The 25502-nt window shown below is 41.3% G+C and overlaps 1 protein-coding gene across 3 annotated transcripts in view; it reads left to right on the top strand.

Moving 5' to 3' along the window:
* Positions 1-12456: 12456 nt before the first annotated feature.
* Positions 12457-25502, top strand: part of PUM3 (pumilio RNA binding family member 3) — a 37798-nt gene continuing 24752 nt past the window's right edge. The window contains exons 1-8 of one of the 3 annotated variants that reach the window (XM_070431570.1): positions 12457-12522; positions 16008-16099; positions 17019-17237; positions 20136-20271; positions 20875-20950; positions 23296-23389; positions 23641-23707; positions 25004-25178. In XM_070431570.1, coding sequence (XP_070287671.1) covers positions 16015-16099; positions 17019-17237; positions 20136-20271; positions 20875-20950; positions 23296-23389; positions 23641-23707; positions 25004-25178 — 852 coding nt within the window. In that variant the 5' untranslated portion in view covers positions 12457-12522; positions 16008-16014. Of the gene's footprint in view, positions 12523-13181; positions 13964-16007; positions 16100-17018; positions 17238-20135; positions 20272-20874; positions 20951-23295; positions 23390-23640; positions 23708-25003; positions 25179-25502 lie in introns of those variants that run through there. The other 2 variants (XM_070431572.1, XM_070431571.1) reach the window with 2 other exon arrangements.

Below are 25502 nucleotides of genomic sequence, written 5' to 3'. Positions count from 1 at the left end.
GGAACTGTATTAAAGGGTCGTGGCATTAGGAAGGTTGAGAACCACTGTTAGGATGGCTCTGCTTTAGTTTCGCCTCGGGAACTTTTAAAAAATACCATGCTTAGACCTTTCCACTAAGGGCTTCTGGCCCACATAGTCTGAGCTGGAGGGTCAGGCATCAGTATTTTTTAAAAAGCTACCACGTGATTCTAATGTACTTAATGACAGACAAAGCACTTTCATGCATTGTTGCATGTGCTTCTCACAGTACATCCATGTGATAGTTGGGATGGTTGATGTTTTTGTCCCCGTTTTATAGGAGATATCCAAGAGGATAATTTACTTGGCAGCCAGGGAGTCTAAGTGCTAAGATTCAAATCCAGTTCTGGCTCCAAACCCGGGTTTTTTCCCACCAGAGGATAGCAGAAGTCATCCCTAAATGAGGCTGTGTATCCACGCAAAGCAACCTCTACTTTTCCTTAATAACATATTTCTAACTGCACTTTATTGTCTGTTTTCTCCATTAGACAAACTTGAGAACAGAGATCAGGCTGCCTTATTCACTCAGAGGCTAGCATATTCTAGGCCCTCCACAAATTATTTGTTCAGTGAGTTAGTGGTTGTTTGAGTGAGTGAATGAATGAATTAACAAACAAACAAATGAACAAACAAATGAATGGAGCCATTATACCCATGATTCATTTGTCCTATTTTTCTTGCAAATTCATTGTCAATTTGTTGCTCTTGTCCTGCCTCAGTGGCTACACTGCCCAGAGAGAGGTACACTCATATGCTGACTTTACTCCAGGGACATCGGAGCTCATGTTTCACTCAGTTCAGGGGAGCGTCAGGAACCTTCTTTTCTTTCCTTTTCCTCAGAACATTTGTGCAGCTGAAAGATTGACTAGGCCATTGGCATGAAGAAATTAAATGTATCTCTGTTCAGAAACCCCAAACCAGCAGGCTTGTCATAAGTAGGTCTCAGTGGACTAATTCTCTCTCCCAGCTAGTCAAAGGGAAGGAAAGAATGATCTTCATTAAGATGTTTCACCAATCAATTTCTTTCCAGATGAATCTAATGGCTCCCTGCACACTGGAAAAGTCCCATCACCTCCAGTCAAGGATGTTGTAGTCACATTACCAAATCTGTGAGTGGAGCCTGTGGACTGGCGGTTCCCAACCTTGGCACTATTGACTCTGAGGGCTGGATAATTCTTTGTTAGAGGCCTGTTTTCTGTGCACTGCAGGACTGTAGCAGTAGCCTCTACCGTAGATGCCAGTCACACACACACACACACACACACACACACACCCTCCCACCACAATAATTAATTTTGTGTCCTCTTGTCTGGGCTACAGTGCCCAGCTATGTTGTCAGCATTATTCTGGATGTTTCTGTAAGGGTGCTTTTGGATGCGATTGACATTTAAATTGGTGGACTTTGAGTAAAGCAGATTGTCCCCTACAATGTGGGTGGGCCTCATCTAATCAGTTAAACTCTAAGCAGAACAAAAGACTGACCTCCCGGAGCAAGAGGGAATGCTGCTAGCAAACAGCCTTCGGGCTTGCACCTCATCCTCGGCTCTTCCCTAGGTCTCAGCCGATGGCCTTTCAGTCCGAACTACAAATATTGGACTTGCCCGCCTCCACAATCATGTGAGTCAGTTCTTTAAAATACGTCTCTGTGTATATACAAAGATCTTATTGATTCTGTTTCCCTGGAGAACTGTGACTGATACCCCCCTATATTAATTACCCCCCCCCCCCCAAATGTCCCCAAGCATCGCCAAAAGACCCCTGGGAAGCAAAACAGTCTGTTGAGAACCACTGCTGTGGACCGATGAGGCTGGACTTCTCTCAGGCACAGTTCCTAGAGAAGCTGACTGGGTGGGAATGATGTGGAACCCACAGGAAACTAAACTTCCTCCTGGGAGGTGTTTTCTCTATGTCATTTGGCCGCAGATTGTGCCAAGCCTGACCTGACAGCAGAGATCTCAGGAATCTCTGGAATAGCTTAAGCTAAAAACGATCAGCCCTTGCCTTCAGCCATAAAGCCCTCTTCCAGAAGAGCCATAGTATATATGCTTGAATTTTACTTCAAATAAAAATAAAGCTTACCGAGCTCTTTCATTTATAGGGCTCTCTCAATTTATGTTGAAACATCAAGTATTGCTTGGAGAAGATGAGCCATAAAGCAGCTCAATCAATGCAGATTTTGGATGCTTATATAGGTTACAGGAGAGATCAGTTACAAAAAAAAAGAGGCAAAGAAAATAATAGTTATTATTTCTGAGTTGTAAACTTTAATGTTGTAAGTCCTTCCTGAAAACAATATGGGGTGACTCCAAAAATGCCTGTACTGATGACAAAGATACTTCAATCAGAAATGAAGATAAAGGGTTTATTAAATGAAATGTGAGAGTAAGAACCACCAATATTTCTAAATTTCTATGTTATTTTCAATGTAGCCTTAAATATGTGCATGTCATTAAATAAATATGACAAGGAGACATTTGGCTAGTTTACCTGTATCTGTAAAAATTTAAGTAACCAAGTTGGCCCAAAGACACTTTGAGGAATTCTCTCGCTGGCAGAGGGAGGAGCGCATATATTCAAGCATATACAGTGTTTGTTAAGGCGAAAGGATCAGAAGTGCAACAACCCTCTCTTCTCCTCTGCTTTGCTACTTTTAACCTTTTTTTCTCCACTTCCCTTTCCCATTCTTCTCATCCTCTTCTGCTTCATTCTCTCCCTCTGTCTTCTTGTTCTCCTGGCTTTGCTCACTCTCCTTCCTTCCTTCATATTCCTTTCAAGTATGTGCCTTTCCAACATCTCCATCCCCTTGGTCATCAGCACCCATTCTTGTTCACATACCAAATTCTGATGGAAGGAAGCGAAGAAATGTGGAGGAAGAGGTAGAAAAAAACAATTCTTGTTTTGTCACTGAGCATGTAAGCGTGTAGGAGCCCACACAGGATGGACGAGGTGTGGGGAAAGTTGGGCAGAGGATGGTTCTCACCATGAGGTTGGCAAATACTATTCATTGCCTCCCATGTGAATCTCAAAACGGGGCTCCCCAGCACATAACTTCAAAAAAGTAAACAGAAATACAAAAGTGAAGGTTATGTCTTAGTTATTCCTTCTATTGCAGGTATGAATTTGCTGCAAGAATCAACATTTTTATTTCTTTTTAAATCAGATCAATCTGGCTAAGCTCCCACCCACCAGAGGTAGTGAATAATTTCAGTTGGGTTTCTGGAAACCACTTCCTCACTCGTGGATCATAAAAAGTTCTACAGAACTTTAGCTGCGCATCAAACTGAGGGGCGCAGGGACCTTTAAGCTTTAGTTCATATGATTGCCAAGAAAATGTCCATTTCCTAAGCCCTGTGACCTCCTGAGGCAGGTGCTTCTGGCTCACCTCTGTTCCCCCACATTTCAGGAGTCCGGCCTCCCCATCCCCACCTCCACTCTACTTTGCATCACCACCTCATTTTGCCCTTCTAACACCTACAACGTTTTCCCTCTTGGAGATCCCAGCTCCATTCTCCCAAGAGCCCAGCTGCTGCCTTCCTCCTCCTCTCCCTCCTACCCCCACCTCCTCCTCCTCCTCCTCTTGAAGAGCAGGGGTGTGAGGAAAGGGGAAATGCCTCTCATTCTTTTAGTCACAGCTGTGAGAATGAGACTAAATTAATGCCTCAGTAAATTATTCTCCCATGCTTCTATTTTCTGATTTTCAGACTTTGGTGAGTTTTCTCAAAAGCTCCTGCTTGCAATACTTGAACAAACTGTTAGGTTATTTTTACTTTTAAAAAAAATATTGGTTATTCCTAAGTATTGTTTCAAGGTTTGCATTATTTCTTTATTATTTTTTTCTTTTGTTCCCATGAAAAAGACAGGATGGCTAACAGAAGCAAGTCTGAATGTGGTTGTATGATGCACTACTCTCCCAGGAGTGTGTTTAAAAGCTTTCCCTACCTTTCCCAGGTCCTTCCCTAATGTGTGTAATTCATGGGTATTTTAAAAGATTAGTCTTATGAATACTTATTTTTCCTAATGTATTTAAAAAGAAGGCATGTGGGGCCAGGCCAACGCTTTTCTGAAGTTAACTCCAGAGTAATTAAATGGCCAGAGTCATTTGTTGCCTTATAAGGCAAGAGTCTGTAAGACCAATCCTTGCAATTTTTTCTTTATAAAACTCTTAAAATCTGTTCCTTCTTTTCACTCCCTGCTGTCAGCACATTGGACTCATGTGACTCTCTGTCTAGGGGACAGAAATAATCCAGTTATTCCTGCCTGCAGCAGATCCTGCCAGTAGCCTGTCCATATTCCTCACCCTTCCTTCTTCATTCCACACTGCCCGGCCCTTCCTCCCCACAGGTGCATCTTTGTCTGAGGGTTTCTCTGATGCCACCAAATGCCTTCTTGATGCCCACGTGGTAGGCTGGAAGTTCTGGGGAACCACAAGCCCCCCACCCCCAGGAGCAGCCCTCAACTCTTGACTCGTGAGAGTTCATGTATAAACACCCCAGCTCCTGGACCCTGTGGGTGGGATACCTCTGAGGTGTGTGTTCTGCACGGACTCCCAGAGCCCCCCAACAAGATTCCTCTCCAGTTACCCACCATGAAAAACAGCTTGACGATGAACACACTGTTGGCTGCCTTCTGTTCCCTGTCTCTCTCCCTCAGTCCCATACTAGTCTTTCCTGGCCTTACCCCAAAGAATCAGTTCCTTGCACGCAAATCTTTGTTTTAGGGTTGACGTCTGGTGGAACTCATTCTAAGACACTGTCTCTCATGTTTACCCCCACAAAACATTGAGGCGCAGTCTTGTTAAACTTTTTGTATAAGTTCAAAGAGATTTTTTAAAAACTTTGCAAACACCGCCACCTCCACTTGGAAATCGTTGGCAACTTCTTCCAGTGGATAAAGAACAAATGGTCTTGGTCTATGGCCTGAGACTCTGTACGAGTAGCCCTTTTCTCCATGCTGTAATCCTATTGCCTGCAACCCCAACTCAAAATGGAGGTTTCAACCGTCTGAGACTATTCACCCACTCCCGAGGGACACGGTGCTCGTCTTAACCCCCAACCATCTGCTGGCACTGTTCCCCTCACATGAGTGCCCCCACATACACACACTTCAGTGTATCTAAAGCTACCAACCAGCATCCCCTCTCTGAACCCTTTTGTTGAACACACCATGACGTTGGCACTTTGCCCCTACTTCTTTATTCTGATATTTACCGTATCTTGTTTGTTCCTATCCTGGCCTTCCCATTTGGACCGTAAAATGCTCCTTGGGTAGTTGAATCACTTTCTAGAACACCTAGAATGCAGCTCTACAAACAGTAGATGATGAGGCAAAATTTGAACTCTGGTCCTGGCCAGGCCAATAACTAGGATAAAACCCAGCATAACCCAGCCGAGGGCATGCTGGTCCTGCTGAGTGAGAAAAGAGACTATACCCCAAAGGAGCTGCAAGAACTGGCCTGGATAGATGCCATCCAGAGCAGGAGAGTCCCAAGGTACTGGATTATGAGGGTGCCTGACCAAGGGGTGAAAGGTAGAAGTAAATTAACAGGAAAACACTGCCTTGGGGGTCAACGTTTTAGAACTGGGCATGTAACACCACGGGGGAGCCCTAGGAGAAGGGACGAACACATTGCTATGTGCTTTCCCAAGCCTGGAGAGCAAAGGTGCAATGCCTACGTTGTCATCGCAGATGGCAAAATAGGATGAAAAAACAGACAGAAAGTAGGATCGGAAACAGTTCATATTCCTTGGAATGAACGGTGATATTCACTTACAGTTCTGTACCAGGGCTATGTTAGCTCACCCACCTTCTTTCTTAATATAATTCAGAGAGGTCTGGACCATCTGGAACATTGATCAATTGCATCAATAAAATAAAGGATGGCTACTAGGCTGGAGACCTTGGTAAGAAACATGTTGAAGAAGGTGGGAGACAAACTCTACAGAAATTTAGGGACAGACCATTTCAGTAAAGCTTTCAGAAAGCACAAAAGCTAGGACTTAAAAAGGGGGGGCACACATTTTTAGAGTCAGGGGCATGTCGCGGCATCCCCTCTGAAGCAAAGACGCATTGCCTCATCTGGCGGTCTCTAATGCAGAGGAGGAGGTACAGTGCCTGGCGGGCCTCTTCGGGTTTGGGAGGCCGCATAGTCCACATGTGGGAATTCTGCTTCGGTCAGTACCTCAAAGGACATGGCCGGCCGCCGGCTGTAAGTGGGGCCTGGATCAGGAAGGAGCTGTACAGAAAGGCAGGCTGTGGTGAAAGCAGCCTGCTCACTTGGACCAGAACATCGGGCAGGCCCTGTGGAGTTGGGAGGTGCCAGCGGTGGGAAGAGGTGCAGGTAAGCCCGACTAGGAGGAGCACACCCAGGGCCTTGGGGTTCTGGAGCGAGGCCATACCATCCGTACCGAAGAATTATCCAGGTGCCCTCAAAAAATGTATGCACACTTTACCAGCTGATAGCTCAATTTTGAAAATGAAATGTATTTTAATAAACTCTGCCTTTCTAATAATTCAAAGTGTGTGTATACATTTTGGGGGGACACCCTATACACATCTCAAGAAACAGCTCCTGGCATGTCGCTGAGCCCTGATGGAGAATGCTTGACTAGAAAGTACCCAGGACCATCCTCTGTAACTGCCTATGTGAGCTGAGTTATGTTCCACCTGTTACTTCACAAAGCCAGTGGACCCAGCACCAATACATTGTAAGATGGAAATGGTCTATCAGGGACTGAGCCCACGGAAGACCAAAGGGCATGCGCTCGCTGCATGAGAAGCGGCACAGACCTCCATACCACCCACAGGACTGCACCAGTCCCCCTTTCTCAGCTCTCCCCTTGGCCATGAAGCACGGTGCCATTCAAACAGCTGCAGGAGGAAGAAAAAGCCCAGGCCTAGTGGACAGGTGAGTTGGCTCAGTTTGTGGATGCACGCTGAGACTAGACAGCATCATTCCGGCCTCACTCAGGCTGAAACAGGGAAGAGAGAAGATCTCCCCAGCAGGCAAGCACTGTGCGTGAGCATCTACTTCACGTGGAAGGAGAAGTGGTGCCGTGTGATCGCATGACCTCCTTTGCTGTGAAGTGTCCCCTGTTCAGATGCTATGTTATACAGGATCCATGCCTACGCATCAGGCTCTTCATGAACTTCTAGGTGGTGGTACTGGCTGAGGCCCTGTGGGCAGGAAAGGCAAGCCCATACTTGGAATAGGACTCTGTCCCAGGGGGGAGAAACCGCTGGTTATTCCTGAATGAAAGGCCCAATGTCCTCCACTTACCAGCAGGCGGCCTGTTGTTCTCTGGGGATAACGCCATAGCAGGGGCTCAGCAATGGTTTCTGTTGCTGGCAGCTTCTACTTCAGAGGAAGCCACGAAAGTTCATGCTATTGGGCCCATGTGAAGCCTCCATCTCTGCCATTCCGTTCAGGCACCCGTCATGCCAGTTTTAGATGCTGAAATGGACTAATGCTGAAAAGCTGAGTAATGTCAACTGACTGAGTCATTTTGTCTACTTGGTGGTTTAGTGTTCACAGTGAATGCCTTTCACTGAGTATTAACATGTAGAAAATGTCTACAATTTGTGTTCACTTTCATATGCCCATCCGCATGCCTTTACCCTGGACCTCCTTGTCTCCCATTATCCTTTTCCTTCCAGGCCTCTGACCAGCTGTTTGAGACACTGGCCAATGATTAGGGGATTGGTTCCAGGGCATCCCATGGATACCAAAATCCATGGATGCTCAAGTCCCGTATTTAAAATGGTGTAGAACCGTGCATACACACCTCTGATCAAGCCTAAAATATAAATTTAAACAAAAACTTAAACCCAAAAAACATAATTGACATAATTGTTCCCATTCTAGCTAAAACCAGAGCTGGTACATGTCGTTTAAGGAGTTTCGTTTTTACAAAATCATAGTACAATTTAAGTGCTCTTTATATACATGACAGTGTGTGGGCTGTGAGTGATATTAACTGATCATTATTTTTACTTTTCCATCACATGCTGACGTGATCTTTCATTAAAGGTGGCACTTCGTGTTACAATCAGATATTTTTATTTTGCTCATATGATTTTTCTGCTGCTCCTAAACAATTCACCAAAGAAAGTAAATTAGGACAAGGTCAATTTTGTGTTTACTAGACAGCAACCAGAACTTTCTGAATACGTAGTTAATGTTTAGACTATATTAGCACACTTTTTAGCAAATGTACAGAATTGAAAAGCATAACCCTCCCTCCTCCAAAGCAGTTCTTTTTTACTAAAGGAAAGTGTGTTGGCAACTGCTCTGTTTCCATGGATTTATGATTCTAATAGGTCCTGAAAATAAAATCCAATCTTTGCCAAAATCTCACTTATGCTTTATATCAATAACATGCTCTTTACCCCTGCTTATGCATTCTGGAATCAGAGAAAAAACTTCAACTAGTTAAACACCCATTAATTAGAACTCTAAAGAACTGATTCTGGGGGAGGGAGATGTGTGGGAGCTGACACCTAACACACTTTATTTCTATGAAAAAGAGAAAAATTGCACAAAATCATGTGAAATTGAAAAAAAAGGCAAATATTTTCCGGAATATATTTGAAAGTGTGTAGTTCAAATTTAAACCATTTTTCAGTATCTAATGATATTAAGTCACTACAGGAGACCCCAAAGAACAAGGCATTCTATTTACAGAAACAAGTGTATTATACATTTAATTCTGAATTCTGGTGCCTTGCAAAAGAGGGGTCAGAAGGTTACAGGGTTTAATCCTCAGTTAACTAGAAAAATCAAATCAACAACGTGAACTCCATTCCTTAAACAAGTAGCTCTTAATTTTAGCTTCACGTTAGCATGGTCTGGGGAACTTTCCAAATTTTTAATGCCCAGGCCCCACTCAGACTAATTAAATTAGAATTACTGGGTTTGGTTTTTGCTTTTTAAACGCCCCAGGTGATTTTCATGTGTGGCCAAGATTGAGATTCACTACCAAGGATACTACAATTATTTTAAGTTTTAGCTTACTGCTATTAAAATTTAAGTTTTAAACCAGATTAGTTTAAATCACAAATTAAATGTCTACCACTAGGTGGAGGCATATCTGCCAAGTGACCTTTCACTTTACTGGAGTACTGGAAAAAGTGAACTCTAAATGCCTGGTTAACATGTCTGATGGACTTCCAATCCGGGGGTGCCCATGTGACCCAGTTTTAGGCACTGAACTAGAAGGGGAACCTTGCTAGGTCTTTTCCTTCTGGAATAAAAGGATAGCACCCTACAGTGGAGAAAAAAGTAAATTTTATTCTCTTTTTCCATTCTTCTGGCCCTGAACTCTGATATAAATTCTGAAACTAAGAAGTATATTTGCAAACAGTGAAATAAGTCAGACAAAGATAAATACTGTATTATCCCACTTATATGTGGAATCTAAATAACCAGAACTCATTGAGACAAATCAGGTTGGTGGTTGTGAGAGGTGAAGTGAAGGGAGATGGGCAGGGGATAAATGAAGGTGGTCAAAAGGTACAAGTGGGGGAAAAATAAATGAAAGCAGCAACTGTGAAAATGAAGTTAACAAGCTGAGCATGGTGGAGCATAGAACCTGTGCAAGAACATAAGTCTTCGATGACATTATGGAATCATTAAACTAAAGCAGTGATTTTCAATTGGTGTGCAGCAAGAGGCACACTGGTGTGCCACAAAACAATTTAAAACCTGCAATACCTGACTATTTAGTCAGGGGCACTGACCACTTTTCCCTTACATTGTTAAATAAAAAATGACAACAGCCAACACACAATACCCATTGGTGTGAATGAATCAAAATTATACCTATTTTTTTTTATCAGATCAGCAAAATATATATATATTGGTGTGCTGCAGAATTCTAGTAGTTTAGGTGTGCCATGAGATGAAAAAGGTTGAAAATCATTGAACTAGAGCAACCAACTACCCTCAGAATTGTGTTGTGTGAAGAAAATTATTGCTTAAGTCACTATTAACTGAACTCTCATTACTTGCAGGCAAAAGCATCTCTGATGGACACAACTTGGTTCTATCACTGTCTCTCAAACTATGAAACACTCAACGTTTACTATTGGCTAATTACTTTTCAGTTATTATCACTTTGAGTCACAGAGAAACCCCGAAAGGTAAGTGTTGTTATTCCCATTTTACATATGCAGAAATTGAGGCCCATACAAATTAACTATCTTGTCCACAGACATACAGACCTTGGATTCAGGGTTCATTTGACCCAAATGCCAATCCCCTTCATTACATTGCTGTAAACCTCTTGGATATGTACAAGTCTAGCTGCTCTGATTAAATTGCATTCTGTGTTATTTAGGAAGAGCATTTTGTGCTTCTAGGAATACACATAATTCTCAACATTAAGATTATTAGATATTTGAAGAATTGTTGGGCTTTACTTGGTTAACTGCAAAATTGCAGGATAAGCTTTGTTGCTATTCTGCAAAACCAAGAGAGACTTTCAATTCACTACAAACAAAAACACTCAAGTGAATCTATTTTTTTAAAAATATATTTTATTGATTTTTTACAGAGAGGAAGGGAGAGGGATAGAGAGCCAGAAACATCGATGAGAGAGAAACATCGATCAGCTGCCTCCTGCACGGCCCCCATTGGGGATGTGCCCACAACCAAGGTACATGCCCTTGACCTGAATCGAACCCGGGACCCTTGAGCCCGCAGGCCGACGCTCTACCCACTGAGCCAAACCAGTTCTGGCAAGTGAATCTATTTTTGACAGCATAAAAGACTTGATAAATAATATTACTAATATTAATCTCGGACTTTGGTATGTAATCATTTTTTTGATGTACATGTTTAAGACAGCCATATGGATGTGTCTGAGAGCATATAAGGTGCTGCTATCTGTGGCCTTTACAAATGCAACCCCTCCCAGATATTGTGTAGTAGGGTGTATTTGTGAAGAATTTTTTATTTTTATTTTTTTTTGCTAGCATGTGCCATGCTATTTGCCTAATAGGCACTGCTGATAGAGCTGCAATTCCTGTTCTTGAGCATTTACTGGAGAATTAATGGATTAAAGAAAGCAGTACAGAGGCAGTCATGCTGAGTTTGGAGTCAGGCTCACCAGATCAAAACTACTTTATGTTTCCCCCTTTTCCATAAAAAAAAAAAAAAAAAGGAGGGAGACCTATTTGAAATGTTCTTATGAGACTTAAATGAGCTGAAATGAAAATATAATGGTGGAGGCAAAAAAAATAGGTACTTATCAAACACATATGTGTTGAGTTAGTGGCATAGGTGCCTGGAAAGTAACCAGGGCCCCACCCTCAAGAAGTCTAGTGAATTACTGTACCAGGCTCAAGCCTAAAGCCTTGAGGGGCAGTAAACTGAACAGTAAAATCTTAACTTGACACACCTGGTATCAAGTTCCAATTCTTTAACTTCCCAGGTGGCCCTGGAAAAGATATGTCGGTGCCCGAACCCCCAAACTTGTGAAAGTAACCTTTCTTGGGAAAAGGGTCTGTGCAGATGCAATTGAGGACCCCCAGATGAGATCATCCGGGATGGTTTCAATGGGCCCTAAAGCCAGGGGCAAGTGCCCTTATAACAGATAGACAGGACACAGAAGAGAAGGCCGAGCGACAACAGGCGGACATCGGAGTCATGCAGCCCCAAGCCACGGGGCACCGGGAACGACCAGAAGCTGGAGGGGGCACCGCCGTGCCTGCCGCTTGACTCGGGGCTTCGAGCCTACAGAACTGTTAGAGAATAAGCTGTGTTGCTTGACCCGAGTTTGTGGTGTCCGTTTTCTCACCTGTGAAATGGGGATACTATCCGAACTAGTCTCACTTTCTGATGTGGAAAAATGGGGTCCATGCAGTCTGGAAGAATGGGCAGGCCTTAAAAATGGCAAACATTTATTGAGAGCTTATCGTGACCATTAACTGTACTAAGAGCTTTGATTTAGCTACCTCTGTAGTATTGATCAGATCGTCAAGACTCAGAGAAACGGAATAATCTGCCCAAAGCCCCAGGGCTAGCAAGCGGGGAAAAAACACCAGGATTACAATTCAAACCGGCTCCCGAGGTTTCCCTTTGATCCTTCGCGCTAGACTGTCAGAGAAGATGCATATTAACGCACCCAAACAACGGGAACTATTTTAGTATTAGTTCAGGCTACAGAAGGAGCCATGCCTACCAAGGCGGCTTTACCCTCGAGAAACGCCGCCGTGCTCCTGGCGCGGAAGCGACGGGGTTAACGGCGTCACTTCCGGGAGCCGCTGACACGCCCTCGCCGACGGATCGTTTCGAGGGCCAAACCCGCAGGTGTCACTGCCCCGGTTCTTCTCGATGAGGTAATAGGGGTGGACCAATAGAAATGCCAAACTTCCCGGCTAGCCCCGCCCTTTAACCCACGCTCCCCAGCGGAAGAAGAAATCCGTGGGCCCGGGGGCGGGGCGAGTCCAGGAAGCGGAAGCGGCGGCGGGAGCCCGGAGCTGCCGGGTGGCGGCCACACGTGTTCGGTGAGTGAGGCAGGCCCGGCCACTGCTCCGGGGAGGGATTCGCCCCACGCGGGGCGCTGGAGCGGGGGGCCCTCGGGCCGCCAGAGAGGATAGAGGTGTTCGCACCTGTCACTCGCTGGGCAGCCTTCAGTGACGTTCTGCTGTGGGAGTTTGGAGACCCTTTCACCCGAATGTCCTGAGACTGCAGGGTTAGCCTGACTGCTTTCACCCTCCGACACCCGGGCCCGTGCTAGTTGCGTTCAGCCTTCCTGCCGTGCGTTTGACACGCGTCCGCTCTGCGCCCAGTCGGTGCTGGGCGCCCAGTTTGCAACCTGAATGCACAGGTGCCAAGCTCTGAGCGCCAAAGGGAAACTTGTTGGGAACGGAGGTGGAGGGCGGGGGAGTCGGACGAAGTGATCCTGACGCCTTAAGCCGACCTAAAGCGTGACGGGAGGCAGCCCTGAAACCCCGAAGCCTGGGCGAAAGTGCTTTTAGTGGAAGCGGTAACTTGGGCTGAGTCCCTGAGCCGGGAGCTGTAGAAAAAGAGCCCATGTGTTGAGCTCGGAGTGCAGCGATACCAGATAGAATGAGAGGGGGAGGGTGGTGGGACGAGGTTCTGCGGGGCTTTGAAGGCCATGGTGGGGGAGTTTAGATCTTCTCTACCTGGGAATACAGTGCCATTTCTATTCCCATTTATAGAAAACAGTGAAGGCTTATAAGCAAGGGAGAAACATGATAGGCCCCGGTTGTCTTTAGAAAAGGCCTGTAATTTGTATTATTGTTGACTATGTAATTGGAGATGATTGATAATGGTTTGGGTTGAGGTGGTCCCAGTGGAGATCAAAGGTGGAGGGTTAGAGGTGTTTTTAAAGGCGGTTGAACAAGACTTACTGCAGGCCTGAATGTAGCAGATAAGTGAGAAGACAAATCTTAGGTGTTTTTTGTTGTTTTTTCCCTTGAGTGGCTGATGTGCCATCGACTGAGATGGAGAAGAAGAGGGTGGGAAAGATGAGGATTGTTTGGGTGTTTGCAGTGGCGGTAAAGTTAAAGAATTCTGTTTTGGACTTAGTCAGTGTAAGGAACATAAATGGAGGTATCAGGTAGGCAGTGAGATACACAAGTCAGGATCGCAAGAGAAGCCCCTAATGGAGCGATAATTTGGGAGTCTCCAGTGTAGAGAGCCCTGGGATTGGATGAGGTCACCTAGGGAGAAGTCTGGAGAGAGCGGGCAAGATTTGAGGAATGCCTACATTCAGAAGTTGGGTATTCGACGTTTACTACTTTCAAAGAGTAATGCTAAGTCTGCTGAAAGGAGTGAAAGAAAGATCAGTCCCATGTCCCACTGTCTGTGGGAAATCTCTCCTATATCTCTGCTGTGGTATAAGCTGGCTCTCAGCTCTGCGGCTCCCTGAACACTGCATATACTTCCGTTATAATGCTCACAAACGCTGCGCTGTCGATGGTAAGTTTGTATCTCACGGGGATACAGGTTAGCAATCTGTACCCCCTACATGTGTGCTAGGGTTAAACAATACATAAATTGTGGATACGGAGAGGCAAGTTTCTCATTGTCAGAGAAAGAAGTTACAGATAAGCAGGAGAGGAAGGGTAGAGAACCCCATGGCACTTGGTTCGAACTGGGAGACATTAGTAGGAGCTTATTTAATAGGTACGGAAACAGGTTTGTGTGTTCACACAGGCTAGTGTACACACACATGTTACTGGCCCTGTTTGGTGAAAACACCCAGGAGCAGTGACACCCCAGCGGCAGCAAGCACACCCAGCACTCATCTGGTTTTGAAATACCATTCTCAGTACAAGGACCCTGGTTCCTTGGAGAAATGACTTATTTCACAGCTATCACAAGGAAAATATAAGGTGAACTTGAAACATGTATCAGGAACATGATGGGGCTTGTCAAAAGGACACAGCAGACTGAAAGATTTCCCACTGACCAAGGTTGGAACAATTCGAGCAACAAAAGGAATAGGTTATCAACCAAGTAACAAAAATATCTATGAGACCATACTGATGTAAATAAATGATTAAATAAATGAACAGAGGAGAAGAAACAAATGTTCTCTGCAGAAGAATTTGAAATAACGAAGGTAGAAGTAATGAAGGAAATAGAAAGTCACCATTAAAACACCACAGTTATGGATGCAGGGAAGATTCATTGGATAATGCTAAAATTAGTGGGAGAAATAGAAAATATTGCATAATCTCCAAATATATCACCCAAAATCTTTCTCAGTTGCTATGCTGATTTTAACATACATATTTTAACAAATTGTTTCATACTCCTCCTCTAGGAAGTAGAGTTTAATTCCCCTCCCCTTAATTTATGTGAACATAGTGACTTGATTCTAATAAATAGAGTGTAGAAAGGGAAGCATAGTAACTTCACAGTGGAGAAAGCTGGCAAACGGTACCTTAACCAAGTGAACAAGGTTAATATTGCCAGTCATATTGATACCATGTTCCTCATAATATGATGTAATGTCGGGGGTACTTCATCTCTGTGATGTTCTTCCCCAAAAATCCATAAAGCCAGTCTTAATAGTGAGAAAACAATCAGACAAACCCCAAATGAAGGATATTCTACAAAGTGCCTGACCAGTAGTTTTCAAAAGTGTCTGAGTCATGAGAAACAATTAGAGACTGACAAACTGTCACAGGAATACAGTATTGTCTAGGGATCCTAACATCTACCCTAGGGCATCAACTTCAGAAATTTAGGAATGAATTGAATATACAGTTTTGGAAGGTGGAGAAATAGCCATATAACTTTTGCTTTTGACATATTCTGCTACTTTCAGGATCCTTGGGTAAGTGAGGGGTTATCTATTGTCTGCCTTGTGTACCATGGGGCTTCTGTGCCCAGAAGGGACCTGTTAGGCAGATTTCTCAAAATATTAAATGTTTCAACATAGTAGTATTTTGAGGGTTACTAGAAAACACTTAAAAGAGTAACAAGTTAAACATTTGAAGTTAGTCTTTGTTTTAGTTACATTGTGTTATATAGGAAACTTTTAGATAATCTTTTATTTTTGTTCATTAAGTTTGAATGTATGGTAAATGCAGCCGATTGTTTCTGGCTTTTTAGGATAGAGACCCAAGAAAACAAATGGTAATATTTTCAGTTTCTCATCACAGAATCTTCCCAGGTTTTAAGAAACACAAATACTGACATGTATATCATATTTAATGTAAATAATGTTCTGCTTTTAGCCAGTACTATTACTGAAGTGTTGCCTCCGAATAATTTATATACTAGCCAGGGTGCACTTGTGCAAGTTTGTCTGTGTGTGTGTGTGTGTGTGTTCTTATTTTTTATGTTGGTATTTTTTCCCATTGTAAAATCTTAGAAGCAGTGATTGTTTACTTCCTGGACATGTGTGGGTTGCCCTGTATGTAAGAACTCGGACTAAATGTTGCAGTGACTACTTAATGACTTAGATGACAGCAATTCAGTGATCCTTTTGGGTTTCGTTTTTGTTTTCCAGAGTTGCCATGATGGAAGTCAAAGCGAAACAAAAGTTCACAGGAAAAGGTACAAAGACGTCACAAGGAAAAAACAGATTTTATAAGAACAATGGTAAGATAGCCTTACCAAAATATGCTTCTGGTGTGGTTATTTATTTGGCCTTTATAATTGGAGGGAGGGGCGTCAGCTAATGATACTGTTGCCTCATGCTAGCTACACCAATTCACCACATTTTATTTTAATGTTTGATAAATTGTGGTTGATTAGTATATAATACTGGTAAACCATATACTTTTATCTTCAAGATTTCTAATTGTGATGTCTTCATATTCCATCAGGTGTCAGTATTGCAAAATAGAAGTTAGTCTTTGTAAATGATTAAATGTTTCCTAAGCAATCTTTCCTTGTTTTATCTTACAGCAGTCTTAGCTGTTGCAGTTTTCATTTCATTTGTTTGGTATTTAATTTGCAAACTTTGTTGACCAAAGAAGATTTTTTTTTTGTCAAATAACTTTATTATAGGGTTTGAAAATTATTTTCGAAAATTAGAATTTTTGAAAAATTAACATCTTTAATTTGCCTATATGGTATACCTCTTAAATTTCAAGTGTTTATTCTATTTTTAGATTCCTAAGATGTTATTGAACTTTCAGAAGTTATATGTAAAGACTAATGATATAGAGTCATTAAATTAGAATACAAAGGTGTGTAAATAATTCCTCACTTCTACTCTATGCTTAAAATAGAGAAATATACGAAACTGGTTATTTCTAGAATTATGTATAGTTTTTATTATGCATGCCTCTACTTTATAGGTTTTCTGTAATGAACTTGTATTATTACAGTTTTGTAATCAGAGGAAGTTTTTAAATTTTGGTTTGGTATTTTAAATCCTTTGCTCCATATTTGAGAGTAGGACAAAGTATTTTCACTAAGAGGGTGTAATTTTCTGTAACAAATACAACCCAGTGGATACAAGAGATCTAGGCTCAGGATTATTGAACTAGTGATCATTTTGTATCCTCACTAGATTCTGGTTCTTCAAAGACATTCCCAAGAAAAGTTGTTAAGGAAGGTGGACCTAAAATCACATCTAAGAACTTTCAGAAAAGTGCCACAAAGCCAGGGAAAAAAGGTGTGAAACAATTCAGGAATAAACAACAAGGGGATAAAATACCAAAGAACAAATTCCAGCAGGCAAATAAATTCAACAAGAAGAGAAAATTCCAGCCGGACAGTAAAAGTGATGGTAAGCACTGGTTCCTTCGGCATGGTTTTTGTGGAAGGCTTGCCCTACCTGCGCTATTGCTAGGACCACTGTGCACAGGGACTCTAGAAATCTGTTAGTGGCCTCCCATTGTTCCTCGACAGGCAGCATTTGGGGTGGGGGTGAAAAGTAGATGGGATTGCCCTAGCCGGTTTGGCTCAGTGGATAGAGCGTCAGCCTGCAGACTGAAAGGTCCCGGGTTCGATTCCAGTCAAGGGCACATACCTGGGTTGTGTTTTCAATCCCCAGCGGAGGGGGGGCATGCAGGAGGCAGCCGATCAATGATTCTCTCTCATCATTGATGTTTCTATCTCTTCTTCTCCCTTTCTGAAGTCAATAAAAAGATATTTAAAAATAGATATATATATTTGCATTGGCTACGGATGCCTTGGTGATCAAGAGACATAGAGACCGTCCTTTCACAGAGCTTAGGTCAGCCCATCAGATGGCTCAGGTCCAGCAGGCAGTTCCACGGAGGGTGTAGAGTACACCTGGCATATTTGACTTTCATTGGTTCAGGACAAGGTGCTCACTGATGGGGTGTACTGGCAGGGCTCCCATGTGTCTGTTGAAACACATGCTCATCTCTTCGTCAGGCTGTTCCAGGGGTCATTTCTAAACCAGAGCCTTGCCGTCTCTTGTACAGTGTGCCCCTCTTCTGTATTATCTTGCATTGGTCTCCACTTTACATGTGCTGGTATACATATACCTTCTCCGCAGCATCATGGGACTTTCTCTGGTGTCTTTCATTCTCTTTTTCTCCAAAATGGCATCTCATAACACTGCTCCTCTGCTGCCAACTGAGACCACTGCCATACAGCCTTCTCACTTGTTCCCTAACCCAGGTCCCTGCTCTCTACTCTGCCTGGGCTGTTCACTAGAGGGACCGCAGCCTTTACACAGGGAGGTTGGGAGAGGGGAAGGAAGGAACAGTTTTCATTGTTTCTCTTAGGTCTGCAGGGTTCTTGCATGCTCCAGCTTCCATGTTTTCTCTTGATCCTTTTTTCTTCGTCTTCCCTCCATCACACGCCCACACCCCATAGTTTCTCTTTCCTCCTTCCTCTAATAGCTCCTAAATCTTCCTTTCCCTACTAGGATTTGGGCACCTGATTTTTGAACACACACATTCTCACATGATCCTGTCATGCTGTAGTCTGGGTTCTTTCTGCTTTGGGAGACATGTTCCTGACATCTCGAAATGAAACTCTGATTTTATTTTCTCATATTTTTATTCTAGCAACTGAGGGGGATTAGATACTAGACAAATTGGTATGTCTACTGCAACCTAGCATGGCAGATGTCAAGGGTGCCCAAATGTTTATGGAATTAAATGAGCTCTGAGTCAGTTATTGTCCTCTGCTGTATAGTACATGATAGTCTAATATCAAAGGTAAATATGCCCTCTGCTACCTATAACCCTCTATTACCAGGCCAGGAATAAATAACCAGTAAGGGGAATACATATGTTGTATGTTGTACAGCCATTAAAAATTACAGTTTCAAGGAATAGTTATTTTCATGGAAAGACACTTATAATATAGTTATTAAGTTTAAGTGAAGACAGATTCTGAATTTTTAGGAAGAGTAATATAAAACATGCATAGATAAAAAGACAAGAAGGAAATAAAATGTCAGTGGTTATATCTAAGTTTTGGGATTATAGAAGAATTTTGTTTTTGCATTTTCTAAGTTTCTTATAATGAGTGTATTTTCTAATCAGAGAAAGGGAGACATTTAGAAAAAACTAATTCTCCAAAAAGAATACTCATGTTAACAATACACATTAAGTTATTCTTTGGCCTCTTTAGGCTTTTTGATTCAATTGGTTTTGAAGACAAAAAATACTAATCGAAAGACACTTGACTTTTATAGAATTGCTCTGTTTGTAGAGAACTTAGAAGTTTTGATTGTGCATTGTCATGAGTAAAAGGAAGCAGAGCATAAAGTTTCAGAGTTGTCTCTGGATATGAATCCCGACTCTGCCACTTACCAGTTGTATGACCTTGAACCTGGGAGCTTAACTACTTTATGCCTTTGTTTCCCCAATGTGAAAGGGAGGGCAATAATAGTACCTACTTCTTAGCAAATGTGTAGTATTAAGGATAGCCATCATGCTATTATACATTATCTCTAGACTTACTCATCCTGTTAGCTACAATTTGTACCCATTGACCAGTATCTTTCCATTTTCCCCGCCTCCCTGCCCTGGTAACCGCTATTCTACTCTCTGCTTTTGTCTTTGACATTTTTAGATTCCACATGTACATAAGATTTTACTGTCTTTTTTCGTTTCTGTGTCTAACCCCAGAACTCATCTTAAAAAATAAATAAAAGTATTCACCTTAAAATAGAGTTGTTCTGAGAATTAAATGACTTAATACATAACAAGCACTCAGAATGGTGAATTTTTTTATTACATTGTTTTTCCTGTTTTAATTTGGACTAATTAACCTAATTATTTGGACTAATTAATTTGAAGTAATTTTTGTTTTCCTTAAGAACTGATTATATCTAAAGTCCAATGAACTTGATGTTCTAAAGTAGAATTTTATTTTACAATTGAAAAAGATGCTTAAAAGTTCTGAATTGCTTTTTACCATCCTTTTGGTTTCCTTTTTTTTTTTTAAATAGGTATCCTCTTAAGAATCAATAAATAGCTACTGAATAAATGGATGGCTAGTTTGAACCAAATTTAAAATGTGTAAACTGCTCAAAGAATGAAATAAAGTATAAGTGTATAGAGAATGATATTTCCCCCTTCTAGTATCCCCATATAGTATATGTAGATCCTGATCAGTGATTGCCCTATGTACCTGACTATACTTGTCTGTGGCACTCAGAATGTTAAATATAATTGGAAATAATTTCTATAATAATTAGAATCAGCAGCCAAGAAACCCAAATGGGATGATTTCAAAAAGAAGAAGAAAGAACTGAAGCAAAGCAGACAACTAAGTGATAGAACCAACTATGACATTGTTGTTCGGGCAAAGCAGATTTGGGAGATCGTGAGAAGGTAATGCTACTTAGTGGCATCTTTATTGGCCTCTTTGAGATGATGGAGGAGTAAGAGTATGCCTCGTAAATAATGAGATGTCCTAAAACAGTGACATAGCGCTTGGGTTATTTAGGGAGCATTCATAACACTCCAGTGGAGGTGTCAGTATTTGGATATCTTCTTGTTTTAGAAATGTGGGGATCATTAGGATGGTGTCAGATATGTTTATAAAAATGCATTCGAGTTAAATTGGGTTTGACATCCTTCCTGAAAGATTTCTGAGAAAATGAAGGACAATTTCTTATCAGCTAGGTTTTGAGATACTTAAGTCTTTGGTGTCTTGCACTTGTTTTATTATTTTCTTCACTTTTGAAGTTCTGGCTGTGAAGGCTTAGATTGATGCATGAAATTATACCTTGTGAGATGAATTTCTGCCTTTGAGAAAATTACTTCTCTCTGGCTGCTCTGGAATAGTAATGTTAATGTCAAAAGGTTTGCTGCCTTCAAAGAGAAAATCACACTTAACTGGTGAACTTACACTGAAGCAGTTTTTAGTTTCGCGTGTATAAAATGTCTTCGCTTAAGCTATATGTTTCCACCCTCTTTTATTCTCTTTTATAGAAAAGACTGTGACAAAGAAAAAAGAGTGAAGTTGATGAGTGATTTGCAGAAGTTGATTCAAGGAAAAATTAAAACTGTAAGTAGGGCATACTTACAGTTGCAATTTTAACTCTTGAAATTGACTTACTCTGTAAAGGGTAGCTGGCCATTTATGACAAGTGAAATTGTTGTTATTTTAAATGCATTTAGCCAAAAATTTCAAATAATGACTAAATAAAACGTTTAATAATTAGAGAATGTATTGCTGGGAAATTGTAAAAAAAAACAACAAGTATTTGGCTGTGTCATTTTAAAATAATTTACTTAAGATAAATCAGTGTTTTTAAAAGTTATCTTGAAGAATTTATTAGTTAAGTAGTATGTGGTAAAATGTCTTGCTCTGGACTCTCTATTCTTTTGTATGTTCTAAATTGCTGGCTTTTTAGGCGTGTGATGCAAACTATTACTTCTTTCTTCCATGCTTTTACAAACATGCAAAGATCTTTCAAATGTTACAGATTTGGGAGTTCTAACATAATTTTCATTGTTGATGTTTAGTCCTGTTTATAATAAACGGTTGACTCGTGTATTTGGATAAATACGTAGCAAGTATTCACCTGTAGACAGCAGACTCTGTAGCTTTGGGGACTCTGGAGGAGCAGGATGTGCTAAACCATGTACAGAGGTCTAACAGGCTACATTGCAGTTAGAAGGAAAGTTCGCCACTGCTGCTTCCTTATACATCCGGCAAGATCTTTTTAGAAAGAAGTGTTTCTCTGCTCCAGCAGTCTGTTATCCTCTATTTATAAACATTTTACACTCAGGATCCTTTCCCAGTTATTCTTAGGTTATTAGTACATGCCCATGGACGTGGGTGTTTAAATCTGGTGTTGAATTCACTCTGCTGCTTAGCATCTGTACCTTTGGACAGTTACAACATATTTATTATGTACTGTGTGCTAGGAGTTGTGCTAACCAATGCATATGTTGCCTCCTTTACCTTAACGTTATTATCACTATGAGACATTTCATACATCTGAGACTCAGACAAGTTAACTTTCATCTCCAGGGTCACAGGGATTGCAGGTTCCTTAATGTCTCATACATTTATTTTTCTCATCTATAACGTGGGAATAGCAACAGCCCACTCTTAAGGTTGCTTTGAGGTCTAAATGAGAAAAATATATTTAAACCATGTATATTGGGTATGTAGTAAGTAATCAATATATGCACAAAAGCGGCCTTATTTTTTAAAAATTGTTTTGGTTTTAATCATTAATGTCTATATAAATACCGCTTAAGGAAATTCTTCTGAAATCTGTGGCTTTGATGGGTGTCTACCTTCACCTTCTGATTTATTGGAATTAAAACAGATTGAGCAACTAATAAGCACTATTAAAGTAGACAGGAACTATGTCATAGTAAAAAATAATTTTGCATAACTGATAGTTGTTGCTATAGAAAATTGATCAGCAAGTCCTCCCTTCATTGAGGACCTAATCTATCCAGTAGTTGTGATGAGGGAGTAGGTTGGGAAATTAGATTTGAAATACAACAAATTTCTAGGAATATAATTTGATATATGTTCAGGAAATCATAATAAAAATGTAAGAAATGGAGGGGTTAACTTACGATTACCAATGTGTGTATTGACTTGTGTAGCAAGACTTTTTTTAGATCTATATCTTTGGTTGCCAAAGCCAAACTTTCTTAGATTTAAAAAGATCATAAAGGAATACAATTTTTGAATAAGAAAATTCCCTTTTAGGGAAAGTAACTTTCAGAGAATGAGAAATATGGTATGTATAATCATTAGACAGGTTTGCTTTGATTTTTGGTTTTAAATAATAATGATCGGAATCTTGCAAAATAGTTAAATCTGTTCCTGTCTCAGTGCTGTATTTTAGGCAGCAAAACCAAAGAATGCCATTTTGTACCATTAAAATGGGTATTTTTACTCCCCAGTAGCTTAGATTTAATTTTATCCATGGAGACCCTACCTTTTATCTAGCAAGGAATTCTGAAAGCGATAGTAATAAAACATAAATAATACGAGAGGCCTGGTGCATGAAATTCGTGCACTCGGGGGTAGGGGGGGTCCCTCAGCCCGGCCTGTGCCCTCTCACAATCTGGGAGCCCTCAGGGGATGTCTGATGGTTTAAGCCGGCAGGAGAGGCTCCCGCCACCACCGCTGTGCTTGCCAGCCGTGAGCCCAGCTTCTGGCTGAGCATTGCTCCCCCCGTGAGAGCACACTGACCACCAGGGGCCAGCTTCTGCGTTGAATGTCTGCCCCCTGGTGGTCAGTGTGCATCATAGTGACCGGTTGTTCTGCTGTTCAGTCGATTTGCATATTAGCCTTTTATTATATAGGATAAGATAGGATGAAAGAAACATAAATCTCAGAGAGAATTAGTCTAAAGGCCCAAACTGTCTTTCCTACAGATTGCATTTGCACATGATTCAACTCGTGTGATCCAGTGTTACATTCAGTTTGGCAATGAAGAACAGAGAAAACAGGCTTTTGAAGAACTACGAGGTATTTCTTATATTTTGAAGATTAATTTTAATCATTTGTAATGAGTCACTTGTTTTCTCTTGAACTACCCAAGACTGTCCTGCAAAAGAATTCTGTTGTGGGAAAGCAGTGTGTCCTCTGTAGGACTGTTTAAATTTTTATTTGTTCTTTGCCTGGGATAGACAGAGGGCTGGTTGTTTATATTCCCAGGATTATGCATTTATTTAGTTCTTTGTTTCTAAGGAGTCATTGTAATATATTTTGTTTTCCAGATGATTTGGTTGAATTAAGTAAAGCTAAATATTCCAGAAATATTGTTAAGAAATTTCTCATGTATGGGTGAGTTGTTTTATTTATAAAATCTATTTATATTAGTTTTTTAAAGATGTGGGTGCCAGTTGTGTGCAAATGTTACTTGAAAGTCTGTGACCATAAGAATGACCCTCAACAGTTGTTTGTAATGTTTCCAGGGAGTGTGATCTTAAAAACAAATACTGAAATTGATGTAAATTGATGGCACTGCCTTCACCATTCTTACTATATATTTTGAAACCCTAGAAGAAGAGAAGTAGGATAATTAACTTGTAATTTGTTACCAGTATTTAGAAGGGAGAGGGTTGGGAGGTGCAGGTGAGTACACACAGAGGCAGAGGCAGAGCCAGTGGGTCAAGAAATGTCAAGATGGGCCCTAGCCGGTTTGGCTGAGGATAGAGCATCAGCCTGTGGACCAAAAGGTCCTCGGTTTGATTCCGGTCAAGGACAGGTATCTCGGTTGCAGGCTCCTCCCCAGCCCTGGCCTTGGCCGGGGCACATGCAGGAGGCAACTAACCGATGTGTTTCTTTCACGTCGACATTTCTCTCTGTCTTTCCCTCTCTCTCCCATTCTCTCTAAAAATCAATGGAAAAATATCTTGGAGTAAGAATTAAAAAAAATATTAAGATGAAGAAATGTCAAGATGGGAGGATTTCTTGAATTAGGTGGAATTGATATTTGTCTTGATTTCTCTTTCTGAGTGTAATAATGTGCCAAAATATGTTAATGAACAACAAAAAAGTACTGTTGACAAAATTTTCAACAGCTATTCCTGACTATAATTATCAGCTGCTTGATTTTAGGATGTAATATAAATACTTGTGATTAAGTTCTGTTTTAAAAGAGCATCCTTAGAATATGTTTTATTCCTATTTCTATGCATCTTTGACTTTTACCTTCCCCTTTTCTCTTTCCCTACTTTTCTCAAGCTGAATAATTTAATGGGAACTGGCATTTATTGAGCACTTATTACGAGTTGGTCATAGTTCTCAGTACATCTTAGCTCATTTAATGCTCACATTAACATTATTCTTTCTATTTTATGAATGAAGAAGCTGTGGCACAGAGAGGTTAAATAACTTGTTCAGGGTCTTGCAGCTGATAAGCAGAACCAGGTTTTGGCTGCCGAGTAGCTTAGAAGCTTGAGGTAGAAATACAAGGCAGTTTGATTTTCTTTCCCATCAGCATTTCTCTGTGGTAGACACCCCTCAGCCCTCATGATGAGTTGGTCTCAGGAGTTATGCTGGTGTCAAGTCATGTTTTGTTGTTATCCAGCCTTCTCCTGTATCACTTACCTTTTCCCATTATCTCATCGGGTTTAGGGGTAAACCGCAGATTGCAGAGATAATCAGAAGTTTTAAAGGCCACGTGAGGAAGATGCTCCGACACGCAGAAGCCTCGGCCATCGTGGAGTACGCATACAACAACAAAGCCATTTTAGAACAGAGAAACATGTTGACAGAGGAGCTCTATGGGAACACATTTCAGCTTTACAAGGTAGCACTTCAAAGCATTTTTCTAACGTTTTTGCTTTTCTTGTGAGCTGTTACTTACCTTCTGATGCCCTGTTTTCAAACTGTATTTTTACTTTGGCTGGTCCTTCAAGAGACCATCTTAAAAGACCCTTTTTTTAATGAATTATTTTGTCTCCAGTATAGTGAACAAGTGATTATACTTTCTCTTTCACCCGGAGCACTATTTTTAAATCCCCTTTAAATTGAACTACTGTCGTTACTCCTCCCAAATGCCGTGTGTAATGCTTCAGTACTTCCGTTTCTGCAGTCAGATAGACCGAGGTAGAAGACTCTTAACAGAAGTGAA

Source organism: Myotis yumanensis, unplaced genomic scaffold, assembly GCF_028538775.1.
Source record: "Myotis yumanensis isolate MYYU_CA2020_CCGP unplaced genomic scaffold, mMyoYum1.0.hap1 SCAF_12, whole genome shotgun sequence".
NCBI lineage: Eukaryota > Metazoa > Chordata > Mammalia > Chiroptera > Vespertilionidae > Myotis > Myotis yumanensis.
This window is presented reverse-complemented; position numbering and strand designations above follow the sequence as displayed.